The sequence below is a fragment of the Astatotilapia calliptera genome, chromosome 7 (genome assembly GCF_900246225.1).
Source record: "Astatotilapia calliptera chromosome 7, fAstCal1.2, whole genome shotgun sequence".
Lineage (NCBI taxonomy): Eukaryota > Metazoa > Chordata > Actinopteri > Cichliformes > Cichlidae > Astatotilapia > Astatotilapia calliptera.
In genome coordinates, this window is record NC_039308.1 from 14,271,342 (window position 1) to 14,295,916 (window position 24,575).

The 24,575-nt window shown below is 38.8% G+C and overlaps 1 protein-coding gene across 3 annotated transcripts; it reads left to right on the forward strand.

The window, feature by feature from the left end:
- The first annotated feature begins 46 nt into the window (after positions 1-46).
- On the forward strand, positions 47-24,366 carry tnpo1 (transportin 1). Of its 3 annotated transcripts, XM_026173267.1 has the most exons (25): positions 49-583; positions 696-807; positions 3,473-3,548; positions 4,101-4,250; positions 5,322-5,428; positions 10,654-10,787; positions 11,415-11,496; positions 12,267-12,389; positions 14,228-14,346; positions 14,703-14,763; positions 14,985-15,153; positions 15,472-15,624; positions 15,735-15,960; positions 16,143-16,314; positions 16,498-16,584; positions 16,674-16,781; positions 17,124-17,282; positions 17,383-17,470; positions 17,555-17,653; positions 17,736-17,831; positions 19,718-19,793; positions 21,382-21,481; positions 21,574-21,648; positions 21,882-22,020; positions 22,099-24,366. In XM_026173267.1, the coding sequence occupies exons 2-24, from the start codon at positions 703-705 to the stop codon at positions 21,987-21,989; spliced, it is 2,673 nt and encodes an 890-aa protein (XP_026029052.1). In that variant the 5' UTR covers positions 49-583; positions 696-702; the 3' UTR covers positions 21,990-22,020; positions 22,099-24,366. The 3 variants fall into 3 exon arrangements, 2 of the variants coding, with proteins under 2 accessions (XP_026029052.1, XP_026029054.1); XR_003272801.1 differs by lacking the exons at positions 21,574-21,648; positions 21,882-22,020; positions 22,099-24,366 and having other exon boundaries at positions 47-583; positions 19,718-21,098; positions 21,382-21,435; XM_026173269.1 differs by lacking the exons at positions 19,718-19,793; positions 21,574-21,648; positions 21,882-22,020; positions 22,099-24,366 and having other exon boundaries at positions 21,382-21,471.
- The last annotated feature ends 209 nt before the right edge of the window (positions 24,367-24,575 follow it).

Below are 24,575 nucleotides of genomic sequence, written 5' to 3' on the forward strand. Positions count from 1 at the left end.
CAAAAATTATTATAACTGATGCTGCTAGCTAAGTTAAAATTACAGGGTAAATGCTGTTGAATTTGTTCGATAAAAAATATAGCCTGAAGATGGAGCTGTTTTCTTGAAATATAAAATGGAAATTTCATAGCCAGTGTCACGATCTGTGCTGCCTTCATGTCCGTTGGAAATCTAGGAAAAGCATCGGCATTTCCCAGATTTTTCAGTATAGTTTCCCTCTTACAGCGTCTCTTTACCTTCTCTGAACAAAGGGCAACCTCGTATTGTCTTTAATGATAAGACTAAATAGATATATGTAAACATGTTTGGTCCTTCTAGTTATCTTCCTCCTGTAAAAAAAGCATCTTTAGTTAGACTATTTAGGCTTAAAAAAAACTTGTGGCGCACTAGGACCCTCCAGCTCCGTGTCAGCTGACTATGTAGCCAGTTATATGCGACGCCAGACCGTATCCCGAAGGTTTTTTTCAGCTTGGGTTGGGAGAAAACGGGTCGACTCGCCGTGTAAGGCCCATGTCTGAAAACCCAAACAGACGTTCACATTTCAGCAGAAAGTCGACTGCACAGCACGGCAAAGCCAGAACAGGTAAAAGCCTTTTTTCCCTATCCAAAATCACTCCGCCTCGTAGGGAGCAGCATTAGTGAGGCGTACGATGACAAGTCCTCTGTCTGAGCTTATGTTATTTCTTTATCCGCAGCAGCAAGATGGAGTGTGAGTGGAAACCAGACGAGCAAGGACTTCAACAAATTTTACAGCTGCTGAAGGAGTCTCAGTCGCCTGATACGTCCACACAGAGATCCGTCCAGCAAGTATCCTTTTTGAGCCAGATATGGATGATATAATCTGTTAGTGATTTAATAACAAAACAGACTCAACAGGCTAACGATAGCTAATACTAGCCTGGGTGGTTACAGTTACAAGCAGGTACGCTCGTGCCTTTTTTTGTCTCGCTTGCACGCGCTACAAACGGAGCAGGTCGTGCTAACATCATTTGACATTAAAAATGCTATAAATTGTCTTGCTTGGTTAATACAATAACCAACGGTAGCTTCTAATTGCTCCTCCTGTACACCTTTACCTTGCATATTGCTTCGGCAGAACATCATAATAAAACATGTCTAAAGCCCCGGTATATCATCTGCAACTTAATCCTCAATTAAAGCTAAGCTTACCGGAAACATGCTACTAATTTAAGTTAACATTCGAATTAGAAATTCTGTGCATAATATGATGATGTAATGGTGATTGTGTTAATTGTGACAGTAGTGTATGCAATGCACGAAATTGCTGGATTTTACTAGTGCAACAGAATCTGAAATCTCCTGTTCTAAAACAGGAGTTAATGGAGTTAATGGAGTGGAATAAGAAGCCATCATTATTCAAGCATTTTCGCTGTGACATTTTACTCTATGTCACTTTTCCAAAGGGTGCCAGGGATTATCAAACAAAACCGTATTAAGGTGACCTCTTCCGGCTAGATTAAATGGCAAGCACTAAAGGGTAGGTTTAACATGTAAGTGCTTTATTAGCTTTACTCTGTAGCTTGGGCACTGTATTGTCACACAACACTGTGCTAGTGTTGTGTGACAATGCAGTTGAGGAGCAATCATCTGCTGCTCAGAGCTGCTGGTCCTTATGTTTTTGTCTGGTTTCATGCAGGTCCTTAATAAATTTCTTATGTAACCCTTCATACAGACTGTCTCATTAACTCATAGACTAGCTGCTGTTATAGCCCTAAAGATGCCATCTGCCAGTACAGTCATGCCAAATGACACATTTATGACCCCCTTACAAGCATACATCCAGTCCACTCACACACACTGACATACGCTCCCATCATTATGCTGTTAGATTAGACCACTCCTCCTCTTTATATGGGGAGGAGGAAAAAAAACTCTTTTTGGCTTTATTGTTGTTATCAGATTACAGAATGCAGTGATGTTCTTTCTAGGGCTGAACGATTATGGAAAATAATCTAATTGCGATTTTTTTTGCCCCAATATTGCGATTGCGATGCGATATGCGATTATTTTTTAAGGTCTTTGTCTTCTGTATTATTAAACAAAGACAAGCAATACATCATATAGTATGGCCAATACTATATTACATTAATTTTAAACTGTTCTTTCCTGGAAGACAGACCTCTGTTATGATGACATTAGGTGATGCATGAATTGATGACTGACATTTTTATTTAACTTCTTCAATCACAACAGTATATTTGAACATACACAATAGTTTATTTTTAGCTTACAAACATCTGAGCATAAAGTGCTGACAAGGAACCCTGGTGTAAACATTAAAATGAAAGTCAGTACAATGTGCAGATTGCAGAAATATACATAAACAAAATCAGTGGCTTTACCACACTCAGTTTTTTGACATCTGTGAACTACTAGACAGTCATTCAATTAAAAAATAATATTAAATAAATAAAACTAATAAATAAAAAATACACACATCTTACTGATCTCTGCAGTCAGTAACATTACACATAAAGTGCAAACATAATAGCAATTGTATAAATACACACACAAACACACCTTTAAAATTTAAAGGCGTGAAATTGGACGGTCTAGTTCTGATTAGCGTCACCGCTGTCTCGGTGGAGTTTAATAAACTCGGCCGTCTGCTTCTTGCTATCTAAAATATAACCAGACACTGGCGTAAATTCTCGACTGTCTCATACTTCTGTTTAATCAGTTTTCTGTTTGACGTTTAGTCAGCTGTGTGAAAACCAAGGAGGAACCCACCCGGGGGATTAATAAAGTTTTATTTTATCTAATCTAATAACTTTAATCTCAGCCAAACCGATTTACTCACGAACAAACAAAACACTGAAAAAAGCCCAACAATAACATTTTTAGGTTGTCTAAGTGACTTATATATTACGTTTAACCCGAGCAGCGAAACTCCGCGGTGATCTGAAAATGATGTGCCGGGAGTTGTGCCGTTCTCGGCCGCATCAGTAACCCTCGAGCTCCCGGCTAGCTGTCGAGCTGGTGGGTAGCAGACGCCTCTGAAAATGTCGAAGCACTTTTGCAAATATGGGATATCTTGATAAACCGAGCAGATATTTGATGTTTACACAGCTACTTTCTCGCCTGAAAATATTTTAAAAGTTTATTTTGTGACCCAGAAAGATTAGTATGAGTAATTTTAAAACTTAGTAGCGGCCGCCATTGTTGGAAACTGGAGTTTGGCTGGGCCGCGCTATGAATTCTGGGATATGGTAGTAATTTGGACAGCCTTCGGCGCGTCGCTGTGACGTAATCGGTCTACAAATGCGGCCTCAGGAGGATGCAGCCCATGAATTTGGACATGTCCAGAGTATAATCGCAGCCTTTGCGGTTAGAAAATTGCACTTGATCATGTCGCGATATTATCGCAAATGCGATATATCGTTCAGCCCTAGTTCTTTCAGCCTTTTAACATGCTCTTCGTACATTTGTAACCCTTAACCATTTCTCCCAGAGACTCGAGCAGCTGAATCAGTATCCAGACTTTAACAACTATTTGATATTTGTTTTGACAAAGTTGAAATCAGAAGGTAAGCTGTCCGCCCTTCTCCTTCGCTCTGTCATTTTGTGTCTGTGGTGTGTTCCTAGATCGTCTAATAGCACCTGGGAAGCTGTCGTTTTTATGTAACTGCTTATTGACAGGTCAGCCCGGCTGTGACTTGGGTGACCTGATGGCATCTTTGTTGCAAATGATGTGCCACACAGAATATGGGCCACTCTAATTTTAAAGCTAAATCCTGGCACTGCTCAACTTTTGGCTTGACTGTCTGCACAGCAGATGACCCAAATGTTAAGTGGTGTTAAGACCTTTTCGGTTGCATGACGACCTTAGCTCAGAATGCAACAAGCCACAAGTGTTTAAACAAAAAAAATGACCGAATTTATTACTTACCCATTTTAAGCAAACAGTAAAATAGTTTCTGTCCACAATGTTAGTATAAATGTCTGAACATAATTTCTGTAATACTCTGCTTGTGAAAAATGAAAGGAAAGCAATTTAATGTCTGAGTCACCAGCCTTCATTTTGATCACAGCTAGAGTGGAATTTTCACATTTCCTTCCTTGGCCTTTTCTCTCCCAAGATGAACCGACCCGATCCTTGAGCGGGCTGATACTGAAGAACAATGTGAAAGCTCACTATCAGAACTTCCCTAATGGCGTGTCTGATTTCATCAAGAGTGAGTGCCTCCAAAACATCGGAGACTCATCTCCTCTGATTCGGGCCACTGTTGGTAAGTCCCCTCTCTGTCTTCTGATTGTAATGTTGTCCTTAGCATCCATGCATACCTTTTTATGTTTAAATGTTTTCTGTTGTTATGTACGTTGCTTTGTTGTTCCTGTAAATAACTTCCTTATTTGTTTAAACTACATGCTGAAATATAAAACCTACAGCTCACTATATTGGGAACATAATCAGCATTTGCAGACAAAGCAGGGAAATAAATGACAATGAATATTTACACAACACCTTATTATTGGTTGTGATGGTTGTATATTATTTACACTAATTAAACCGATGAAAGGGATTTGGGATAGTAGCTCATTTATTTTCTTATTTTTAGGGATATGGTTATGTTTTTAGTAGAAAATGAGTCTGCTTTTCTGTGTTGTTTATATTTCTTTATTTATCTAGTGGGCAGAAATCTATGAAAAAACCCTTAGAAATAAAACTCCTGCAGTTCTCCTCTCTCCATTCTTAACCCCTCCCACCAGATTAGCGTGGACACATAGACTTGCTGTCAAAAGCGTGCTATTGCTGACTTTTGACTTCAGGCACTCAAAGTTTGCTCTCTCAGGTTTTCACCGCTGCTTGGCTAATCTGGCCTAACGGACCTGTAACTGGCTCAAGATTGTGAAGCCTGAAAACAGAGCTTAGAGGCGGTGCAGTTATCTCTCAGACCTTGTCAGTTACAGTATGATTGAAGGCTACTGTGAATTTCTTTTTAATCTATTTCTTTTTAATCCAGTGAGAGCAAAGCCCTACACTGGCTTTAAATGCCTCTAAATAGTCTTCCTTAACTCAATAGGCTACTGTATCAGAATGTTAAAGGCCAGCTTTTAATTGCTGGTTTGGTCTCCCAAGCATTCCCTGCTATTATTGCAGAATCTTGATATTAACATTTGCATAATTAGGGGTCATCCTGCTGTTTAAGCTAACTTGAAGCTATTTATGTGCTGCATTTCTGTTATTTCTATTCACATGGATTATAAACAGAAGCGCTTTATAATATTAAATGTCTGTTTCATTATATCCTGTGCATGATTTTGGTTTAATCAACTAACTCAACCCACTCTGACAACAGGCATCCTCATCACTACAATTGCCTCCAAGGGAGAACTACAAAACTGGCCGGAGCTGTTACCCAAACTCTGCCTGCTGCTGGATTCTGAGGATTATAACACATGTGAAGTGAGGACAAACAAATCAGAAGCTTATAAATTAATTTCTTTTAGGCACTAAGCTGATGTTTGCTGGTGGTGTCACAAATGTGTTGATACGGGTGAAAGATGTGAAAACTATTTCTTAAGGGTTCTACAGATGATGTTTCCTGTAATAATCCACTAACACCGTGTTTCCACAGAAATGTATGTACTAACCCAATTACAAATGAGCAAACTATATATGAACAGGAAATCACTTAGATCATTTCAAAAGTTCTTAAAAATCTAAAATTATCTTGTAACACACTGAACTGAAAATGCATCATACAAATACAATGTGGCTCTAAAATCTTCTGCAGTAATCAAAAATATGAGATTGATTTTAATAAAATGTCTTCTGACGAAACTGACTTGGTTAAGATGGACTCAAATGTTGCAGCTGAGTAGCCATGATGTATTCATGTTTCAGTCACTCTGTAGCACATGAATAGTGCTCCGCAGGAAAGTGTCAAAATTCGACATTTCATTACTAAAAAAAAATCACACAAAGAGTCCCGAACCAGCTTAAAGAATCCAACCTGAAATGCAGTGGGCTCAGCGTTAATATGGCAGCAGCCATTACTTTGCTTGATATGGACATGACGCTAATGTCATTTTGTAATATTATCATCTGCCAATGACTCAGATTTCTTCCTCTTTAATTACCGTGCTTTCAACTCATCAGAAGTTTAACAAAAGCGTGTGTGTGAGTATGAGAATGAGAGGCCGCTTTTTGCCATAGCTGTGTTGGAGATGGGTGGGGAGTGCTGAGATTAAGCGTGCACATATTTCTGACTGTATATTACAGCCCATGTGTGCTGTAATTAAGCATGTTTCCCTGTCTGGGCACACAGACAGTTGTGCGTGTACTGTTTATTTGTTTATTAATTAATTTATTGTGGAAAGAAAAGCTGGCTCAGCTATAAAGCAGCATCTGGATGGTATCCTGCTGGCCAGATGAGCTAAAGACATTCTCACAGCTGGAGCAGCCGCTGCAGACTGCAGATTATTCAGCTCTGACTCAATTATTCTCTCTCTTTTTTTTTGATCATCGTCCAAATATGCTTTACTTTTCAAAACGCCGATAACTACATGCTGTTGGGTCATATTTCATCTTTACAGGCCACCATGATCCACTCTGGTTTTTTTTTTGTTTTTTTTTTAATATCTTTAATTTTTCTGAATGTTCTGCAGAATAAAACTCAAGTGCTTGTTCTTCTAAATGCTCCATTGCAGCAGCCACGAAAATGACAGTACAGTTGTTTGTTGTGACTGTTAGATCATCTGATTTGTGTAACCATATTCAAGCTCATATAAACTCCCAGGTCATTAGTATTCTGTCAGCTGGATTTGCCCATGACATCAGAATTAATAAATTAAACGGCATGTTAAAGTGTCGTGGTAAATTCAGCTGTGTCTTAGGGCAATAAAAATACATGCTGACAGGATTATTACTTGTCGATGTGATTTAAAGTAATTTAAGGAATAGGTGTGACATAAAAAAAATAAATCTTTGTGTAGCACCGCTGCTAGCCTCCTTTGTAAAGCTTGTTCAGAAGCTGAGATTTAGGTCAGGTAGTTACTGCAGACCATCTTGAAGTGTGTGCGTGTGCGTGTGCGTGTGTGCGTGCGTGCGTGTGTGTGTGCAAGAGGCTTAACACTCAAGCAACCAAATGTAGAAACTCCTTATAAGACCAGCTATGTTTTTTGAAAAGAAGCTTGAGGGTTGGAAAGCTTCTTAATGTTTCTTGTTGAAGATGGTCAAGTTGCTGCACTGTGAATAACTAGGAAGCAAACAAATAATCATTACTATATCTCTTTCCTCCCAAAGCACAACATTTGATGACCTCCCTTCTAACCTTGATGAGTTTTGACACCTCAGTATATATCAATGAAGATGTGGTTTGACAACCATTAGAATAGTTTCCAGGTTTTTCCAAGGTTAGCTGCATCAGAAGAGACCATCCCCACCAACTTCTAGTGCACACCCAGTTATTTTATGTTTATATAAGCAGGCCAAAGTTTGAAATAAAAACCTCAGTGTAGCCAGTCAGAAGAGATGCTGTCATACATATGTCAGGATGTCAGTGGGTAGTTTGAGCTCTCGTTGGCAGAGTTGAGGCCGATTTGAGGATAACTTCAGAGAACCGTGACCCAGAGCAGCATCTAGCTGTGTGTCTGAGGTAAAATACGATTATTTTACTATTTCAACGTCATTGTATATTTAGCTTAGTGCATTTTTTGAGCTACGAACGCAGTTGTTTCCAAATTAAGTGCTCTGAATGGTCAGATCTGTTTATTTCCATGCAAAATATCAGAAAAATCAAGCTTGATTCAGGGGGGGGGGGGGGGGGGAATGAAGGTTTAAAATTTGTCCTGTGATATTACGCAGTTGGTTTGAAGGGCTGCATGTAAAAATAGGCAAGTTCAAAAAATATTAACACTAAATATTTGCCCGAATTGTATACATCTGGTGTGTAAAGAGTTTAAGTGTGAGATAGATGGGGGCTATTGGGAAAAGTGAATCAGCTAGTCTAGAGTCCAAGATTTAAATATTGAGCTGAAAATGAGTAAATAAGTACACTTTAAAGGGTCAGTATTTCTTCTTGTTGCTGATGTTGATGTTATTTTTTGTTGCTGTAGTATCTGGCACCTTCTTCACTTTAGGATAGAGCTGTTGATAGTCTTGATTAGCCATATAGTACTCTTTAAGAACTGAGCATCCACTGCCTCCCCAAAATAATCCACTATTTCTATCAGCATGACTTTGATATCTATTTTGGGAGTATATTTAGTGACTGCCAGTGTACAGTTTCCGATCTGTAATCTACGCTTTGAGAAACGTGTAAATGCATGTTGGCCTTGGGCCATTTGATCAATATATGTTGTGCATTTACAGTATCTGTGCAAGATGATCCTCGTGACTCTCCCAGTGAATCATCCTCCCTCTGATTGCTCAACAGTCCCACGCTGAGACCTAATGTCTGCTGACGCTGTGTATAAAGACAAGCTTCTGTATATGGTGAAACTGCAGCATGCTGTTTTTAGCTTTAAATCATCTGTTCTCAAGTAATGATGTCATAGATTTTTTTTTTTAAGCTTAGTATGAACATAACAAAACGCAGAAAAATCAAAACACATTTGTTTTGGTAACATAAGGAGCTGCTGCCCTACCAGTGAGTCCTGCCTTTTTTGTGGTTTAAGACTAGTGGTTGCTGGAAGAGCTCCTCGTGTCACCACGCTGTGCTCTTCTCTGCATGCTCTATATAAAGAAACAAGCAGGTGTGTCAGATGCCAAGTTTAATGCTGGTGGACGGCTTAATATAGGTTATGGCTATGTTTTGATTAATGGCGGTTGACAAGTGGCTATAACGGTGTTGATACCACTCGAAGGGGAAAACGATCACCTATGATAATGCTCTGCCACCTCAGTGCTCATTTGTAGCATTATTCACATTTCAAGGGCAGGATTCTGAAGGAGCCGTTTAGTCGACTACATGTGTATTATTATTTTTCTTCTTTGCCGTGGCTCACAGCCATCTGCGTGAATTGCATTCTCACAGTGAACGACCTTCAGTAGCAGGACTTGAAAGGAAGATTACACTTTAGATACTTGCATATCATTGAAACACTTGCAGGCCACTCCCATTACTTTGCACTTCTCTCTTGACACACACAAATGCCTGTATTATGTTTTGACGTCACTGTGTGCAGCGCTGGAGCACAGTTGTGCGTAATATGAAATATTTGTTTGGGTTCCCACGCAGGTTCGCAACCAACAATTGCATTATCAGTTAGTCTGGTCATTATTCTTGATTAGTCGTGATGTGTGTTAACATATCATGCCATGCCAGCATTTAAACCCCAGTGATCTTGAATACATATGGATAGGAGGGGGAAAAAGGAAGTCTTTCTTCTAAATAGCTCATTAGTAACCCAGTCATGTTTTTCAACATTAAGATAAATCTGACATTTTGGGGGTTGTCATGAGATTTTTATATCATGGCTTATGTATATGACATCTGTTTACTTTTTTTTTTTTTTTTGTTTGGATTTCCAATTCTTAGCTTAAACAGCAGCATGTCTTATACAATTAAAGGAACTGTCTCCTTTCGTCTGTTTCTAGGTGCCATTAGCAGTTCTCTCAATGTCATCTCCAAATTCCAAAAGGAAATTTCCACTGCTGTCTCTGATTACCTGCTGGCATCAAGATTCAGTCTGATGAAAGAAATGCCTTTTTCCCCCTTCATAAATTTCCTTTGTCCCTTCTTGTTTGTGACCTTGATTTAACCTTAGCCTCCTCGTCTTGTGTCACCCCTGTGGTTCTGAGCATATTTTTCCCCTCTTTTTTTTTTTTTTCTCTTGTGGAGATGGCTCTGTATCTGTCCTCTAAAAGGAATGCCGACATGGGAGTGGTTTCCATAGAAACACATTTCAGACAGCGTTGGTGTCAGTGCTGTGCCGTTTCTTGTATCTGCCTCTCAGGCTGCAATGTTTTTATTTATTTATTTATTTTTGTGAGAGAGACTGAAGTCTGCAGCATATCGTGAGCATGCATACTAACCATCTGTCAAGCAGCTTGTGTGTGTGTGCGCGTGTGTGCGTGTGTATGTGTGCGCCAACTGTTTGAAGGTTATTAGAGCAAAAGTGGATGAATCCTATTGAACATCATGGATGAGAAGGTGGAATGTATTATTTAGTGCTTTCACTGTGCAAATACTAGCACTATGATCCTCCATGTCTCATATGTTACAGAGCTTATACACAGTATGTGGATTTATAGAACCAGGGTGATTTTGTTTTGGGCTTGGGTTTAAATATGCGTGATTGTAATATGACTATAGTGTACCATACGGGCAATTTATTTATTTCACTGTGTGGCCTCTTACATTGTACCTGTCATATTTGGCTCTTAAGCATGTAAAGCCTTTGGCTCTTATGCGTGCTTCCGATTGCAGACTTTATTCTTACTATGCAATGAAGCAAATTATGTTATTATACAGTAAATTTTGCCTCAATGTTAGATGAGAATCAGGCAAATAAGACCAGTTCCAAATACGTTTTATTCCTACTGTCTACTTCAGTGTCTCAGTATTTTGGGGTTAACTTCCTGATAAATTAGCAGAAAAATTAAATCTTCCATCATGTCTCTTTCTTTCTCATTGTTTACTTTGCTGTCTTTTCCTTATGCCATTTTTTTTTCTTTGTTTTCAGGGAGCTTTCGGAGCTCTTCAGAAGATCTGCGAGGACTCTGCTGAGATCCTGGACAGTGACATGCTGGACCGTCCTCTGAACATCATGATCCCCAAGTTCTTGCAGTTTTTCAAACACAGCAGTCCTAAGATTAGGTATCATAATACTTCTTTTTTTCCAATTTTGCTGACTGAAGTTGATTTTAAGTTACACTGTCCTTTGAACCTTTCACTTACACATGGATGTTTTATTATTTGAAATGACCTAGTCTGTTACGCTCTTTTAGAATGTGCATGGCATTGCATTTAAATTGTCTGTGAATGCTGTTTATTATACCTGTTTAGTGACGGTGCATACTTTTCAGTTAAAACTACTTTAAGCAAATGAAGATGGTTCCTTTCCTCCTCAGTAATTTAAAATTGATGAAAAACTTCTACTGGGACTTACTTGACATTCCAGCTGATATCAGCTGGTGTACCAAAACTGTGACTTTGTGTCTTGCCTGAACTATTCTCCATTTGTTGGATACAATAAAATGTCTAGTCTAAATCTGAATACACAGCCAGTATGTACATTTTCAGTCTGTCTTATGTTTCTTAGAGACGACACACAACGAGTGTCTGTTGCAGTGTAAAACTCCTGTAGAGAGAGAGCTTTCTCATATTTGGAGGTTAGATTGGAGGAGATGGGGCAAATAATAATACAGAGGCTACATTCACAGTGTGCAACATGTGAGGAAAACATGTCGGTGTGACTCTAATGTGGTTGTTACTCTGTTGCAGGTCTCATGCCATCGCCTGCGTCAATCAGTTCATCATCAGCAGGACTCAGGCTCTTATGCTTCACATCGATCCTTTCATTGAGGCAAGTCAGACTCTAATGCTCCTTTATATTATCTATTATGCTTTGTTTTTTTTTTAAGTGTATCTATATGCAAAACAAATCATTGGCCCCAAAAGAAAGAAACAGAAGCTACTAAAGGGTCACTTCAATAAGGCGAGCTATTCCTCTGACAGTTTGGGATTTACCTCTCCAGTTTGTGGCTTTCTGCAATCAGTCGCCGCATATGCCAAGCCTCATGCAAATTATTGCAAATTATATTATGTTTAGGGCTTGGGAGAAGAGATTAATAATAAGAAAATTGAAGTCAGATATTTGGCAGAGGCTGAAGCACAAAAAAAACTGAATAGTTAGTAGCAATTAATAGTTTAAAAGTGTAATAAATGAACTAAAGCCGTCATAAATCGAACAGCTATGACTTTATGTCCGAAACATTTGTGTACTGTGCTGAAGACAACTCAACTGAAGTCAAGCTGGGGCCTTTCTGTAATGCCAGTTTGTACCGTAAGATGGTGCAGCACCTCAATGTATGTCTTTCTTTGTTATGTCTTTTAAAGATATGGGGTATATATTTAACATTTTGATATAGTAAACTGGACATTTAAAGCAAATGGCTACAGATTATACATACAGCAAATCGCAGAACTGTGTACATTCACAAACATCTAAAACACTGGTACATTATCTGTAATGTTCTGCATTACTGTATTGACTATTCCCCTCTCAATCATATTTATTCTTATGTTATTGCCAACAGTGGTATTAACTTTAAGCTGTCGCCCTGCCCTCTGTAGAATCTCTTTGCACTGGCAACAGATGATGAGCCAGAAGTGAGGAAGAATGTTTGTAGAGCTCTTGTTATGTTGCTTGAGGTTCGCCTCGATCGTCTCCTGCCACACATGCATAACATCATAGAGGTGAGTGTATTGTAAAGATGAAGAATGACTATATTAACTAAAAGGGAGGCGCCTAAAAGCTGATAATCGGGGAATCGGTGCAGTATTGAAATGGGGTTTCAAGGTTTAGAGAGGTGGTATAGTTCTAGATTCTCCCTGTGTTCTGCAGTGTTTTTTCAATAGCATTTGGGGAAGGCAGGCACCTCAGACAAAATACTACTATGTGAGAGAGCAGGCCAACCTTAGCCTGCACCCGAATGCACACTCCTCCACACAGCTCCCTCTACAGTCTTTGAATTATATTAAGTCAGCATTTCAGATGGTCAAATGTCAAGCTTGACAGAACATTTTTTGGATTATATAGTAACATAAATGGACTATCATTTATTTGGCACGTACTATAGTCCATTTAACCATTGAATGGGCATTGCAGCACAAGCCATGTTTACACACACACACACACACACACACACACACACACACACACACACAGTACCTTTTATACATATACTTAAAACACTTTACCCAAAGCCCTTTTGGCATGCATACCTGAAGAGCCAGGATTGAATCACTTACATTAGTGAGTCAGCTAGTGGAGAAGCCACGACCACCCTAATGTATTCATGTAAAAAGGAAATGGGGGGGGGGGGATAACAGTGTGCTCTTCAAAATGAAACTTGCATGTTAGATACCTAAAAAATCATGTAGCTTGTTGTTAAATTCAGGGTGTTTTTTTTCTTTTTTTTCTTTTTTCTTTTTTTTTTTTTCTCAATAAACCTCAGGAGTGTGGATAAATATGACATTTTGAAATGGAAAATGTGGATGAACCCTGAGTAAATATGACATATGACATAAACCTCTATTAATAACACAGCAGTAAGCAACTCTGTTGTACTGGAGGTCGTTTTATGTCATTCTGATGAACATGGCCGAATAAAGTAGGGCTGTGTTTTGTTTTTTTTTTGTTTTTTTTTTTTGTTTTTTTTTTTGTTTGTTTGTTTTAATTTATTTTTCCCCCCAATTTTGCAAACATGACTTTGCTGAATAATTATTTGTTTGCCCACTAAATCTATAAAATGATAGTTTCTCATAAAGAGTTATTGCTTACTCTTTATCAGCCCATTTGCTTTTCTCTGATGGGTTTGGTTTAAACAATAGACATGCACGGGTAGCTTTTAGTTGTGTTACTGGCTTCACTTTCTTTACTCATGTATTAAAATACAAACACTTTTTGTGAATTTATCATTTTATTATTTTTATATTCATTATATCATAGTAGTCAGATGTTCAAAAGCACCAAACAAACAAATTAGAAATACTTTTTCTTTCTTCTTCTTCCTTGTGAGTTATTCATTATAGAAGACAAAGTAACCAGTTACAGTTACTCACATCACTGCTTGATTTAGACTCTTGCAAATCTTTGGCCCTTATAAAACATATATGCAACGTGTACTGAACTCATGAACGTTAAAGATGAGGACAATTCACAGGCACGCACTGATGTACTATAATGTTGTGGTTCGTTTTTAGATCAGCTTATACACTTATATTATCTGTGAGGTAAAAATTATTTCCAAAAGCTGTATAGATGTTGATGATCCTGGTACTATAAGAATTTATGTAGTAAGTTTGATATAGATTGTCTGTTCCCCAACTCCTCTTAGAGGCATTGATCAAACATACACCATGGTCATTATAATAAGACAAAAATGAAATGAACTATTCTCTGAACAGAATCATAGTAGTGCGTCGCAGGTTTTAGATTTGGTTGCATTCCTTCCTTTGGGATGAAATATTCAGATTTGTACGTGAAAATGTCTTTGTTTATTTGTATGTTTTGTTTTGTTTTTTAAATTCAGTACATGCTACAGAGGACTCAGGACCATGACGAGAATGTTGCCTTAGAGGCCTGTGAGTTCTGGCTGACACTGGCCGAGCAGCCGGTGTGTAAGGAAGTGCTGTGTGGCCACCTCTCCCAGTAAGAAAATACACACACACACACACACACACACACACACACACACACACACACACACACACACACACACACACACACACACACACAGAGCCAGATGTAATGTACAGACTTATGCTGGTTTTGAAAGTAGCTGATTCATAGCAGCCTTGGCAGCAAGTCAGCGAAGACCTTGTACTAGTGTTTTATTTTTCCTCACCTCACGGTGGCTGATTAAGAGTTGACCTCAGGTTTAACATCTGTCACCAAATTGTCACATTAAACTGTGTCCACAGCAGGGACCAAATGTGAGTAATTGCCTGTGAGTTCTGCCCTAACCTTGCCCTTTGTTCTCATCATTTTTCCCGCCGCTGCTCCAGGCTCACTCCGGTGCTTGTCAACGGGATGAAGTACTCTGAGATTGACATCATTCTGCTCAAGGTCAGTTTGTACTGCCTAATATGTTTACGTGACGGTACAATGATAAACTGCTCCAGGAGTCAAGCTGACATGCAGTTAAGTTGTTTGTGATGTACAAACAAATTAGAGTTGTATACATTTTACAACACAAAATGCATAGCTAATTTCTGGTTTCAGCTGACTGAACTCTCATGCTAATGCCTACACGCTGAAGAATTTTTATACCATACGTTCATTTTCAGGGAGACATTGAAGAGGATGAGGCCATTCCAGACAACGAGCAAGACATCAGACCACGCTTCCATCGCTCCCGCACTGTTGCCCAACAGCATGAGGGTGATGGAATTGAGGATGAGGAGGATGAAGATGACGAACTAGATGATGATGATACTATCTCTGACTGGAACCTGCGTGAGTTCAGTGCATATCTAAATTTAACTGTCTAGATTGCTCTGTGATGGTTGTTTCAAAATAATTCATAGTGGCTCTTTATCCATGAACTCCACTGAAAGGAGCCCTGCATTGTCTTGTAGTCCAAACGGCTAATAGAGAAGAGGAAGATCTCATTTTTCTTAGGTTTTATGTAACTTTATAATCAGTAGAACAAACATGCCACATCGTGCACCTTTTTAACAGTCCCAAAAAGCAGATGGTGTACTAATTGTCTTCTGCTTGTTTGTATTATGCTTGTTACATCTGTATGATCTTTGTGTATGTGTGTGCTGTTAGGCAAGTGTTCAGCAGCAGCGCTCGACGTGTTGGCCAACGTGTTCAGGGAAGATCTGTTGATGCACATCCTGCCTCTTCTCAAAGAGCTGCTTTTCCATCCAGAGTGGGTAGTTAAAGAGTCTGGAATCTTAGTGCTGGGGGCTATAGCTGAAGGTAAGAAGGGGGAAATGAAGAGAAATTGAAGAGAGGGAGGTCCCTCTTTGAATATAAAATCAGAAGAAGTACCACTTTGAAACAATACTTTTGTTATCCTTTTTCTCCAGGCTGCATGCAAGGAATGATCCCATACCTGCCTGAGCTCATCCCTCATCTCATCCAGTGTTTGTCTGACACAAAAGCCCTGGTGCGTTCTATCACCTGTTGGACACTGAGCCGCTATGCACACTGGGTTGTCAGCCAGCCTCCGGATGTTTACCTGAAGCCTTTAATGACAGAGCTGCTCAAACGCATTTTGGATAGCAACAAGCGTGTGCAGGAGGCTGCTTGCAGGTGAGTGAGATGATAAAGCCATGTCTCTCATTTTACAGCACATTAACTCTGACTTTTTTTCTTTTTTTTTTTGCATCTGTGTTTCCCACATATTCCCCTGAAGGATTCAGGTGCATCCAAATTTCAGAGTAGTTACTTTCACACATTGCTTTAACCCCCCATTTTTAATCTTTCCCTGCCAGTGCCTTTGCCACTTTGGAGGAGGAGGCTTGTACAGAGCTGGTGCCCTACCTGGCATTCATCCTGGACACACTGGTGTTTGCTTTCAGCAAGTACCAACATAAAAATCTGCTAATTCTTTATGATGCAATAGGAACACTTGCAGATTCAGTGGGCCACCATCTCAATAAACCGGTATGCAAAACAGAAGCATTTGCTGGATTTCACTTCACATTTCTATGCAAATCTAACATTAATACTGCTGTTGTCATGTACTTATTTTTGTAAAATATCAAAAAAGCTGTATTTGTTTGAATGTAAAATAGAATACATTGGCAGCCATTGTTATCGGTGCATTCAATGTGTGATATGTATTAGGAGTACATCCAGATGTTGATGCCACCCTTGATCCAGAAATGGAACCAACTAAAAGATGAAGACAAAGATCTTTTCCCTTTGTTAGAAGTGAGTTTCTCATGCACACTTAAAGGTGTCAAATTTTTGCATAATATCCATGATTTTTGTATCTAACCCACAATTCCTACCTTCCTCAGTGTCTGTCATCTGTAGCCACAGCACTGCAGAGTGGCTTCCTGCCCTACTGTGAGCCCGTGTACCAACGCTGTGTCAACCTCGTTCAAAAGACCCTTGCTCAGTCCATGGTGAGAATGTCTAGAATGGACAACTTAAAGACTTTCTGTGCATTTTCTATTATCTATTTATTCAAAATGAAAACATTTAAACCTGCTGGAGACTCTGGGTAGTCAAGTGGAACTCGATGTAAAGCAAAACAACAACAAAAATGGTGATTTTTATTGTGTTTTTTTTAAAGTTAATAATCTGTTAGTATTGTTTACAATTTGCTGCACTGGCCCCAAGTGGTAAACAAGGTATTTAGTGGACGTTTAACCACTACCACAGTGGGGTGGATCCATAGATGGAAGCCATATAACTTATTATTTAATATTTATTACTGTTAAATTAAGTCATGTTATATTTTCTAGCTTCATCAGTCCCAACCAGAACAGTATGAGGCCCCTGACAAAGACTTCATGATTGTGGCTTTGGATCTTCTTAGTGGACTGGCAGAAGGATTGGGAGGCACCATTGAGCAGCTGGTGGCTCGTAGCAATATCCTCACCCTCATGTACCAGTGCATGCAGGTAAGGCCCTGTAAAAGTATTTAACATGAAAAAAACAAACAAACGTAAACTGACTTGCATGTCTCACCTTGTGCTCTCTTTTTTTTCTCTAACTGTTCAGGACAAAATGCCAGAGGTTCGTCAGAGTTCATTTGCTCTGCTAGGGGATCTCACCAAGGCTTGTTTCCAGCATGTCAAACCATGCATCGGTACGTTCGGTGTACTTGACTCTGAAGCACCAGTGACAATAAATTCCAAGTAATTTTCTAAGATATTAATTTTCCTCCTTTCAGCTGATTTCATGCCCATACTGGGTACAAATTTAAACCCAGAGTTAATATCAGTGTGCAACAATGCAACATGGGCAATTGGAGAGATATCTATACAAATGGGTGAGTGCCTTTCTTTTAAGACGATGTACAGTGACACATTTAAAATCTGAATTAACTTGAGTTCTTATACCTACACTCTTAGGGCCTGAAATGCAACCATACATTGCGATGGTGCTGCACCAACTGGTGGAGATCATTAACAGGCCCAATACCCCAAAGACACTACTGGAGAACACAGGTACCACTCGGTGGTAGTGCTGAGCCCGTCAGCCAGCCAGGTTGCCACACACACACACACAAACACAGAGAGAGGGAGGTGTATACACTTATACACACACTCACTCACTCACTCAGGTCCACTTAGCCAGGATTAACTATACTTATTAGACTGCGTGTCTTTCCCTTTTAATTTCAGCCTTTCCCAAGGTATGAGCCTTACTAGTTTTGCTTGTTTCACCAAAGTATGCTGAATATTTCAGGTATTGATTTGCAGCCTGGCACAGTGGCCTGTAAGTTGAAATAAAATTAAAATGAAGCCTTGAGCAAGCCCTGGTGTGAAATTCTTAACACTCTTCAACTGAGCAAACCGTGTAAGAGCCCTGCCTTGGAATGAACTAATGTCGACTGACTTTGCTCTATGAGGTGAAGTACAATATTGTAATGAAACCAAATGCAAAGCTTACACAGAATTATAGATAGATGACTGCATAGCCTCACATAGTTACTGATCAGCTAAACAACTAATCCCAAATGACACCTAAACTGACTAAAAGTAGGGCACCTAGCTGAGATTATTTTTAGGTTGCACACTCTACTCTTGTTTGAACCAAATGCATTGGAGATTTGAATTGGATGAGTCAAGTGAACATTGCATCAAAATTATGCATGCAAGGGTGAAGTGTGACCTGCCAAAATAAAAGGAAATAAAACTAGGGACTCTATAGATGTGTTCCTGTTTGTTTGCTGTCAGTTTATTTGTTGCTTTTATTTACTGTTCTTTAAATGTGGATGCATATCTGCCAATAGATGTTAAATGTTGTTAAGAATGGCCAATGTTTGATGCAGGATACATGATAATCAATAACCATGTCTTAACAATTGGGCATCATACAACTTCAATTTTTGAAGTATCAGATCATTAACCTTTCCACTAACAGTTTCTTTCATGTTATCGATCTATAAATTGACAACGCCACAGTGAATCAAACCTTAGCAAACATAGCCATGTGTAAATTCCGTTAACATGGATGTTTCCACAAGAGCCAGCGTACCACTGGAACTATTTTTAAACTAGGTCACATAATACCACAGTTTAAGGTGGCTGTAAATTCTCGGCTCGCACAGCGGCACTCTTCAGTTTGCCTCTAATCAGCTGATCCTGCACTGAACTCTACTCTAATGAGCATACCATCTGCTTTCTGCATGTGTCATTGGACTGTTCATAAATGCCTGTTTGTTAATGAGAATGTTGCATAGTTTTGTGTCTTCTTAAACTTAGGTCCTCCCTCCTCTCTGCCTCATAAGAACCTGCTGTGCTGGATACTAGTCTCCCTCCATGTAGTTGGCTTGGAGTAATCTGTCATTTCTTTTCCAAAAGAAAAACAAAACAAAAAACATTTCTGTTTCTTATGAAAATTAACATTTGTGAGTTTAAGGGAGAAATCGCTAAGAGGGGGAAAAAAAATCCCACTGAACTGCTCTTGTTTTACGCCATACATGCTACACCTTTTATTAGCATGTGTCTTGGCACGTACAGTTTCATCAAATTGATCAATTTAAATAGCTTTTTTTTTTTTTTTTTTTTAAATCCATGTAATTCCTGGAAGCAGATGCCATTGTTTGCCTTTTCTATGAATGTCCTGTCAGAGTTGTCAATGTGTTCTCCCTTAAACGTGTTGTATGTCTTTTTTTAGAGTGTCATATTTTTACATTCCTCCCTTTTGACTTGAAGGGGCAGTAATAATCAACGCTAGTGAAATCTTCTGTTTATTATCATACACAGATTCTGTTGATTTCTGTCTCTGAGTTGTTTGTTTTTTCTTTATTTTTTTCTCCTCCCCCCTCCTCATTGCTCATGTCTTGGTTGGCGTTTGGTGGTGTGTAACCGTGATTGCGTTACCTTAGCAATAACAATTGGTCGTCTTGGTTACGTTTGTCCTCAAGAGGTGGCACCCATGCTACAGCAGTTTATAAGACCCTGGTGTGTATTATTCAATCTTTTATTTAATTCATCTTCTCTCTGCTTTCTTCTGATCTTCTCGTCTGTCGCCTGTTCTTCCCTTTTTCTCCCCTGTAGCTCTCCTCCTCTTCCCCTTCTCACTCTCCTTTCTCAAAAGCGTTTTGGGTTTTTTTGTTTTTTTTTCTTTTCAGTTTTTTTGGTTTTTTGTTTGTTTTTTTTCCTATCAGTTTGTAATCATTGCCAACCGTGTGACTAACCCTGTCCTCTTTTAGGTCCTACTTGTGATTTGTTTTTGCCTCAGTAGCACCTTCATGTGTTTTTTATACATTAATTTGTTTAATTTCTAGTTTTTTTTTGTCATTGTAAACTGTCGCTAACAACCTAAAAGATGCATGGGATCAGATTTTTCTTTTTTTTGTCACATGCCTGCTGGTTCAACAACAGAGAAAGGATGCAGTCTTTTAATGAGAAAGAGCATTCTTAAATTCCTTTCTCATTTAGTAGTCACCCAGCTGCATGTGCCTGTCCCAAAACGACCCCAAACCTTCTTTAGTAGATCTTCGAAAACAAAACAAAAAAGTAATGTTATATTCAAGGTGCTATAGATGAGGTTTTGCTGAACACACTGCTCAAAGACATCAGTGAAGATATTAGAAGAGTTTCTGAGTTTTAAATATTTTAAAATGCTTGATTTGTTTTACTTGAATCTCTTTTGTGTGCATGCTTCATGTGTTGTAAATCGGGAAACAATTTCATATTTAGATAAATGTGCAAAGTGATCAAAAAGTTCTGTGGCTTTAAAAAAAACCAAACAAATCATGGCAAACTTGACCAATCGCCTCTTTAGCATTGCTTCCTAGTGCACCTCTAGAAAGCTTTCAAGAGCTGCTGATCCTTTAAATCATTCCGTTTATGCTCTTTTTTCTTTTCTTTTTTCACTTGCACACGTGCAATGACTCACAGATCTCCTTGGTGAAATGAAAAAAGTAGGGAAAGTTATTTTTTTTAAAGAGATATATTTCAGTCATTATCAATTTCTTTTTAAACTCTTCCTGATCAGTCTGAGTGGAGAACCAACAGGCTTACAAAGGTTTTAAGCATCATTGCAACAGTTCCCAGGGACTTATGTGTATGGCAGCTGCACCGCGCTTCACTTTACCATACATTACTGTGCAAATGTCAGGAAAATATGCTAGCATTGATTAAAAGTGCAGGTTTGGAGGTGTCAGCAGTGTTACTGGAAGCAGTTCAGAGGCATACGAGGAGAAAACACCGAAGTTGAACCTTGATCAGATGCAAATTGGGAGTGGCTCTTCATTTTTGTGGGTTAGTTGTTGCAGGACATTTTGATCACATTTGAAAAATGTAATTTGTCTTTAGAGTATATGAAGAAAAGGATTGATAATGAAAACACATTTGTGTCAAAGGAGGTAATTGGCTTCATTCAAAGTTGGTATTATAAACATGCATGTCAGTTTAGTAACATGTACTGAATGCATCCGAGTTTCTGTACTAGTTATTCATAGTTGCAGATTTATGCTGGTTTCTGTTGTTGCTCAAGTATTCTTAAGATAAGCGTGGTGTTAAATGTGGCCGTCCCTGTTGTCAGGTGCACCTGTCTGCGAAATATAAGGGACAACGAGGAGAAGGATTCCGCATTCAGAGGAATTTGCACTATGATTAGTGTAAATCCAGGAGGTGTAGTGCAGGTGAGATGCAGTAGAGAGATGACTGTGTGGCCACTTTGTTTTTAATAACTCTGGAAGCTGAAGCATCGCCTTATTTATTTTCTCTGGAACAGGATTTTATATTCTTCTGTGATGCAGTGGCTTCCTGGGTCAATCCAAAGGATGACCTCAGAGACATGTTCTACAAGGTAAAAGCTGAAAAACACTAACAATAAAAATTGCTGAATAAATTCTGTCAGTTTTGCCTGGTTTCAGAGTTTGCACTCAGGCTTTAACCCATTTATTGCTTATCAACAGTTATTGCTGCTCCCTAGTGACCAAATTCAGGAATGGCAGCTTTTGCAGTTGACCCTTTAAAATGCACAGGATTTATTTTGAAAAGCACTCCTCAGTATAAACATCTCGTGGTGTTTAATTTCAGATCCTTCATGGGTTTAAGAACCAGGTGGGAGACGACAACTGGAGACGCTTCGCAGATCAGTTTCCAATGCCACTGAAGGAACGGTTGGCAACCTTTTATGGGGTGTAACTGTTTCCACAGCACGTGCCTCATCGTTGGGGTTGGTACCACTCTGAAAATAATTTTTATTATTTAACCCAAAATGTTGTATTCTAATCAGGGTTTTCTCTATATACAGGTCATTCACTATGGGAGACAATATCGGGAACCATCCCAGGGAGCATGTTACCCTTTACTGGGGGGAAGGATCTGCCTGCTGAAGGAAGGGGAAGGGGTGCTGACCCCCCTCCTTGACCTGGTGGATGGGGTGGGAGGGAGATGATAGCTACAGTTCTCAGTGCCCCTATGCACAGACAAAGGGGCAAAAGGGACTGGCAGGACAACCTTATCACTGGAGGAAAATTCATCTAATATCTGAATCAGAAGTTGTAGTTTGTTGGGGGGGTTTTTTTGTTGTTGTTTTTTTGTTTTTTGGGGTTTTTTTTGCTTTTTCCTCTCCATTTATTCTCCAAACATCTTGTTTTCTGGACTACTGAGAAGAAATGAATGTGGAAAAAATTGAGAAATCTTTACAAAACCCTGTACTTTTTGTTAGACAAGGAGAAATGTAGGTCTTCTGCTCAGATATGCGTTTATAAGAGTAAACGAGAAGTATTATGAAGTAAAGCTGAAGGTTCTTTGAGACACATTTCCTGTAAGTACAGAGATGGTTTAAAGTTCCTACAGAAAAAGCTGTTTTGTCACAAGGGAGCACATAGTTTTTGTTTTTTAAATGAGCAGCTTTTCTGAAAATGGGTAGCATGTGTATATCATTGTGGAAAAGCTGTAGTGAAATGTGTTGACAGCTGTTGTTGAGCTTTGATAAGGTTCTTTTTTTTGGGGTCTTGTATTTACAGTACTCATGTTTTCTTCTACTGGAGATTTACGGCAATCAGCTGTAATGTAGCATGACGGGCTTTACACACACTGACTTAGAAAAATGTGTAAAATCTTGGCTGTGGCGTGATGTCCGAGTGAATCATTGTTTGGTCTTGTGGCGTGAATGTGACATGGACATTTATCTGCAGGCATATCAAAGCTTTAGATGCTTACTTTATCCTTTTATATTGTCTGAGCCTCGGAAAGGACAAATGAAGGAGAAGCATGCAGGATAACAAGATCCTGTTTGCTGATTATTGTGTCATTGTGTTTTGGACGTAAATGTCACAATGGCACAAATACTGTCTCAGTGATTTGTTTTTTTTGCTTTTTTGCTTTTGCTTTTTTTTGTGACTTTGGTTGTCAGAACCATATAAACCATCAAATCAATGTTAACTATGTTAATTTCTCAATGTACTGATGTTTTTGTTATTGGTTGTTGGAATTTTTGTGCTAAAAGCATGATCTTGAGGATGACTTTCTAATGTTTTGGGTGGTTGTCACTGTGGGGTACTTTCATCTTTTGCATGTTGGTGGCCCCTTACACCCCAACTTAAAGTGGGAAGGTTGCAGGAGCTTCAATCAAGTTTTGGTTTTATTTTTTTTTTTTTATATAGCAACCATTTATGTTCAGCATCACTGTGACTTTTAAAGACTTCACAGTAATCTTGCTAGAGTGTTCTCTTCTTCACCTTTCACCTATAGTTGGATATGTAGATTTTAAATACTGTGAAATTACATGTTGTCTTCTTGTGTTGCAGTGTTATTATTATTATTATTTTTTTTAAATCTATATGTTTAAGTTGCAGATGGCCTGAATGTATTCCATGATGGATTTTTATTTTATTTTTTTTTTATATTATTGTTTTGTTTAATTTTAATTTTTTACGCCCATCCATTCTTCCTCTGCTGGCCAGAGTAATAATTGCAGTATTTAAATCCTTTGTGATGCACCTAAAATGTACTTACTTACTTACCTACTTACTTAGCAAGTGCTTAAAATGAATGATGTAGCCAAACACTTTAGAATATGACCTGACAGGTCATTGAGCATTGCTGCTAAAATGTGTGGACCTTAATGCATTAAGCATCTTGATCCAATTGGGATATTAGAGTGTAGAAGTAGTTTAATGTGTTAGCTCAACTGCCACATTAAGAAATGTATTACTAATCTTAGATTAAACATTTTTTGAGGACATACACGGTGAATGCAGGTTATAATGCATCATGGAATACAGAGGCAAATACTCGTATGTGTCACATCATTATGTGTTTAGAAGTGATTTTTGTCTTGTCACATTCCAGCTTGCGGCTTGCAAAAATATGAAGTAATCGCAGCTTGACGGGGTGGATGTGCACACACTTCTGTTCTTTCTTCAAAAGATAGTAGTTCTACAAAACACACAACAATCCCAATTACTACTGTGCTATAATTTTGACGTAACTGCTGCTCTACATTGTACTTGTTTCACTATATGAATATGTTTTTGTGTTTACCTCAGGGTGTGTGTGTGTGTGTGTGTGTGTGTGTGTGTGTGTGTGTGTGTGTGTGTGTGTGTGTGTGTGTGTGTGTGTGTGTGTTTCTGTGTTTCTATTTGTTTTGGGGTTTTTTTGTTTGTTTGTTTGTTTTTTATCGATTTCCTCATGTCTCCACCTTTCCACATCTCTTCAAACAAGAAAGATTGGTTTAAAAAGCCACCCATCATCAGTGGGTGTTACTTCACATTAGCATTAATA

What these genes read in the sequence shown, in the direction of transcription:
- tnpo1 (XM_026173267.1), top strand. Translation starts at nt 703, where the DNA reads ATGGAGTGTGAGTGGAAACCAGACGAGCAAGGACTTCAACAAATTTTA. An exon ending in ATCTTTTCCCTTTGTTAGAA is followed by an intron (nt 16,585 to 16,673) that starts GTGAGTTTCTCA and finishes TACCTTCCTCAG; the next exon opens with TGTCTGTCATCTGTAGCCAC. An exon ending in GCATGTCAAACCATGCATCG is followed by an intron (nt 17,471 to 17,554) that starts GTACGTTCGGTG and finishes TCCTCCTTTCAG; the next exon opens with CTGATTTCATGCCCATACTG.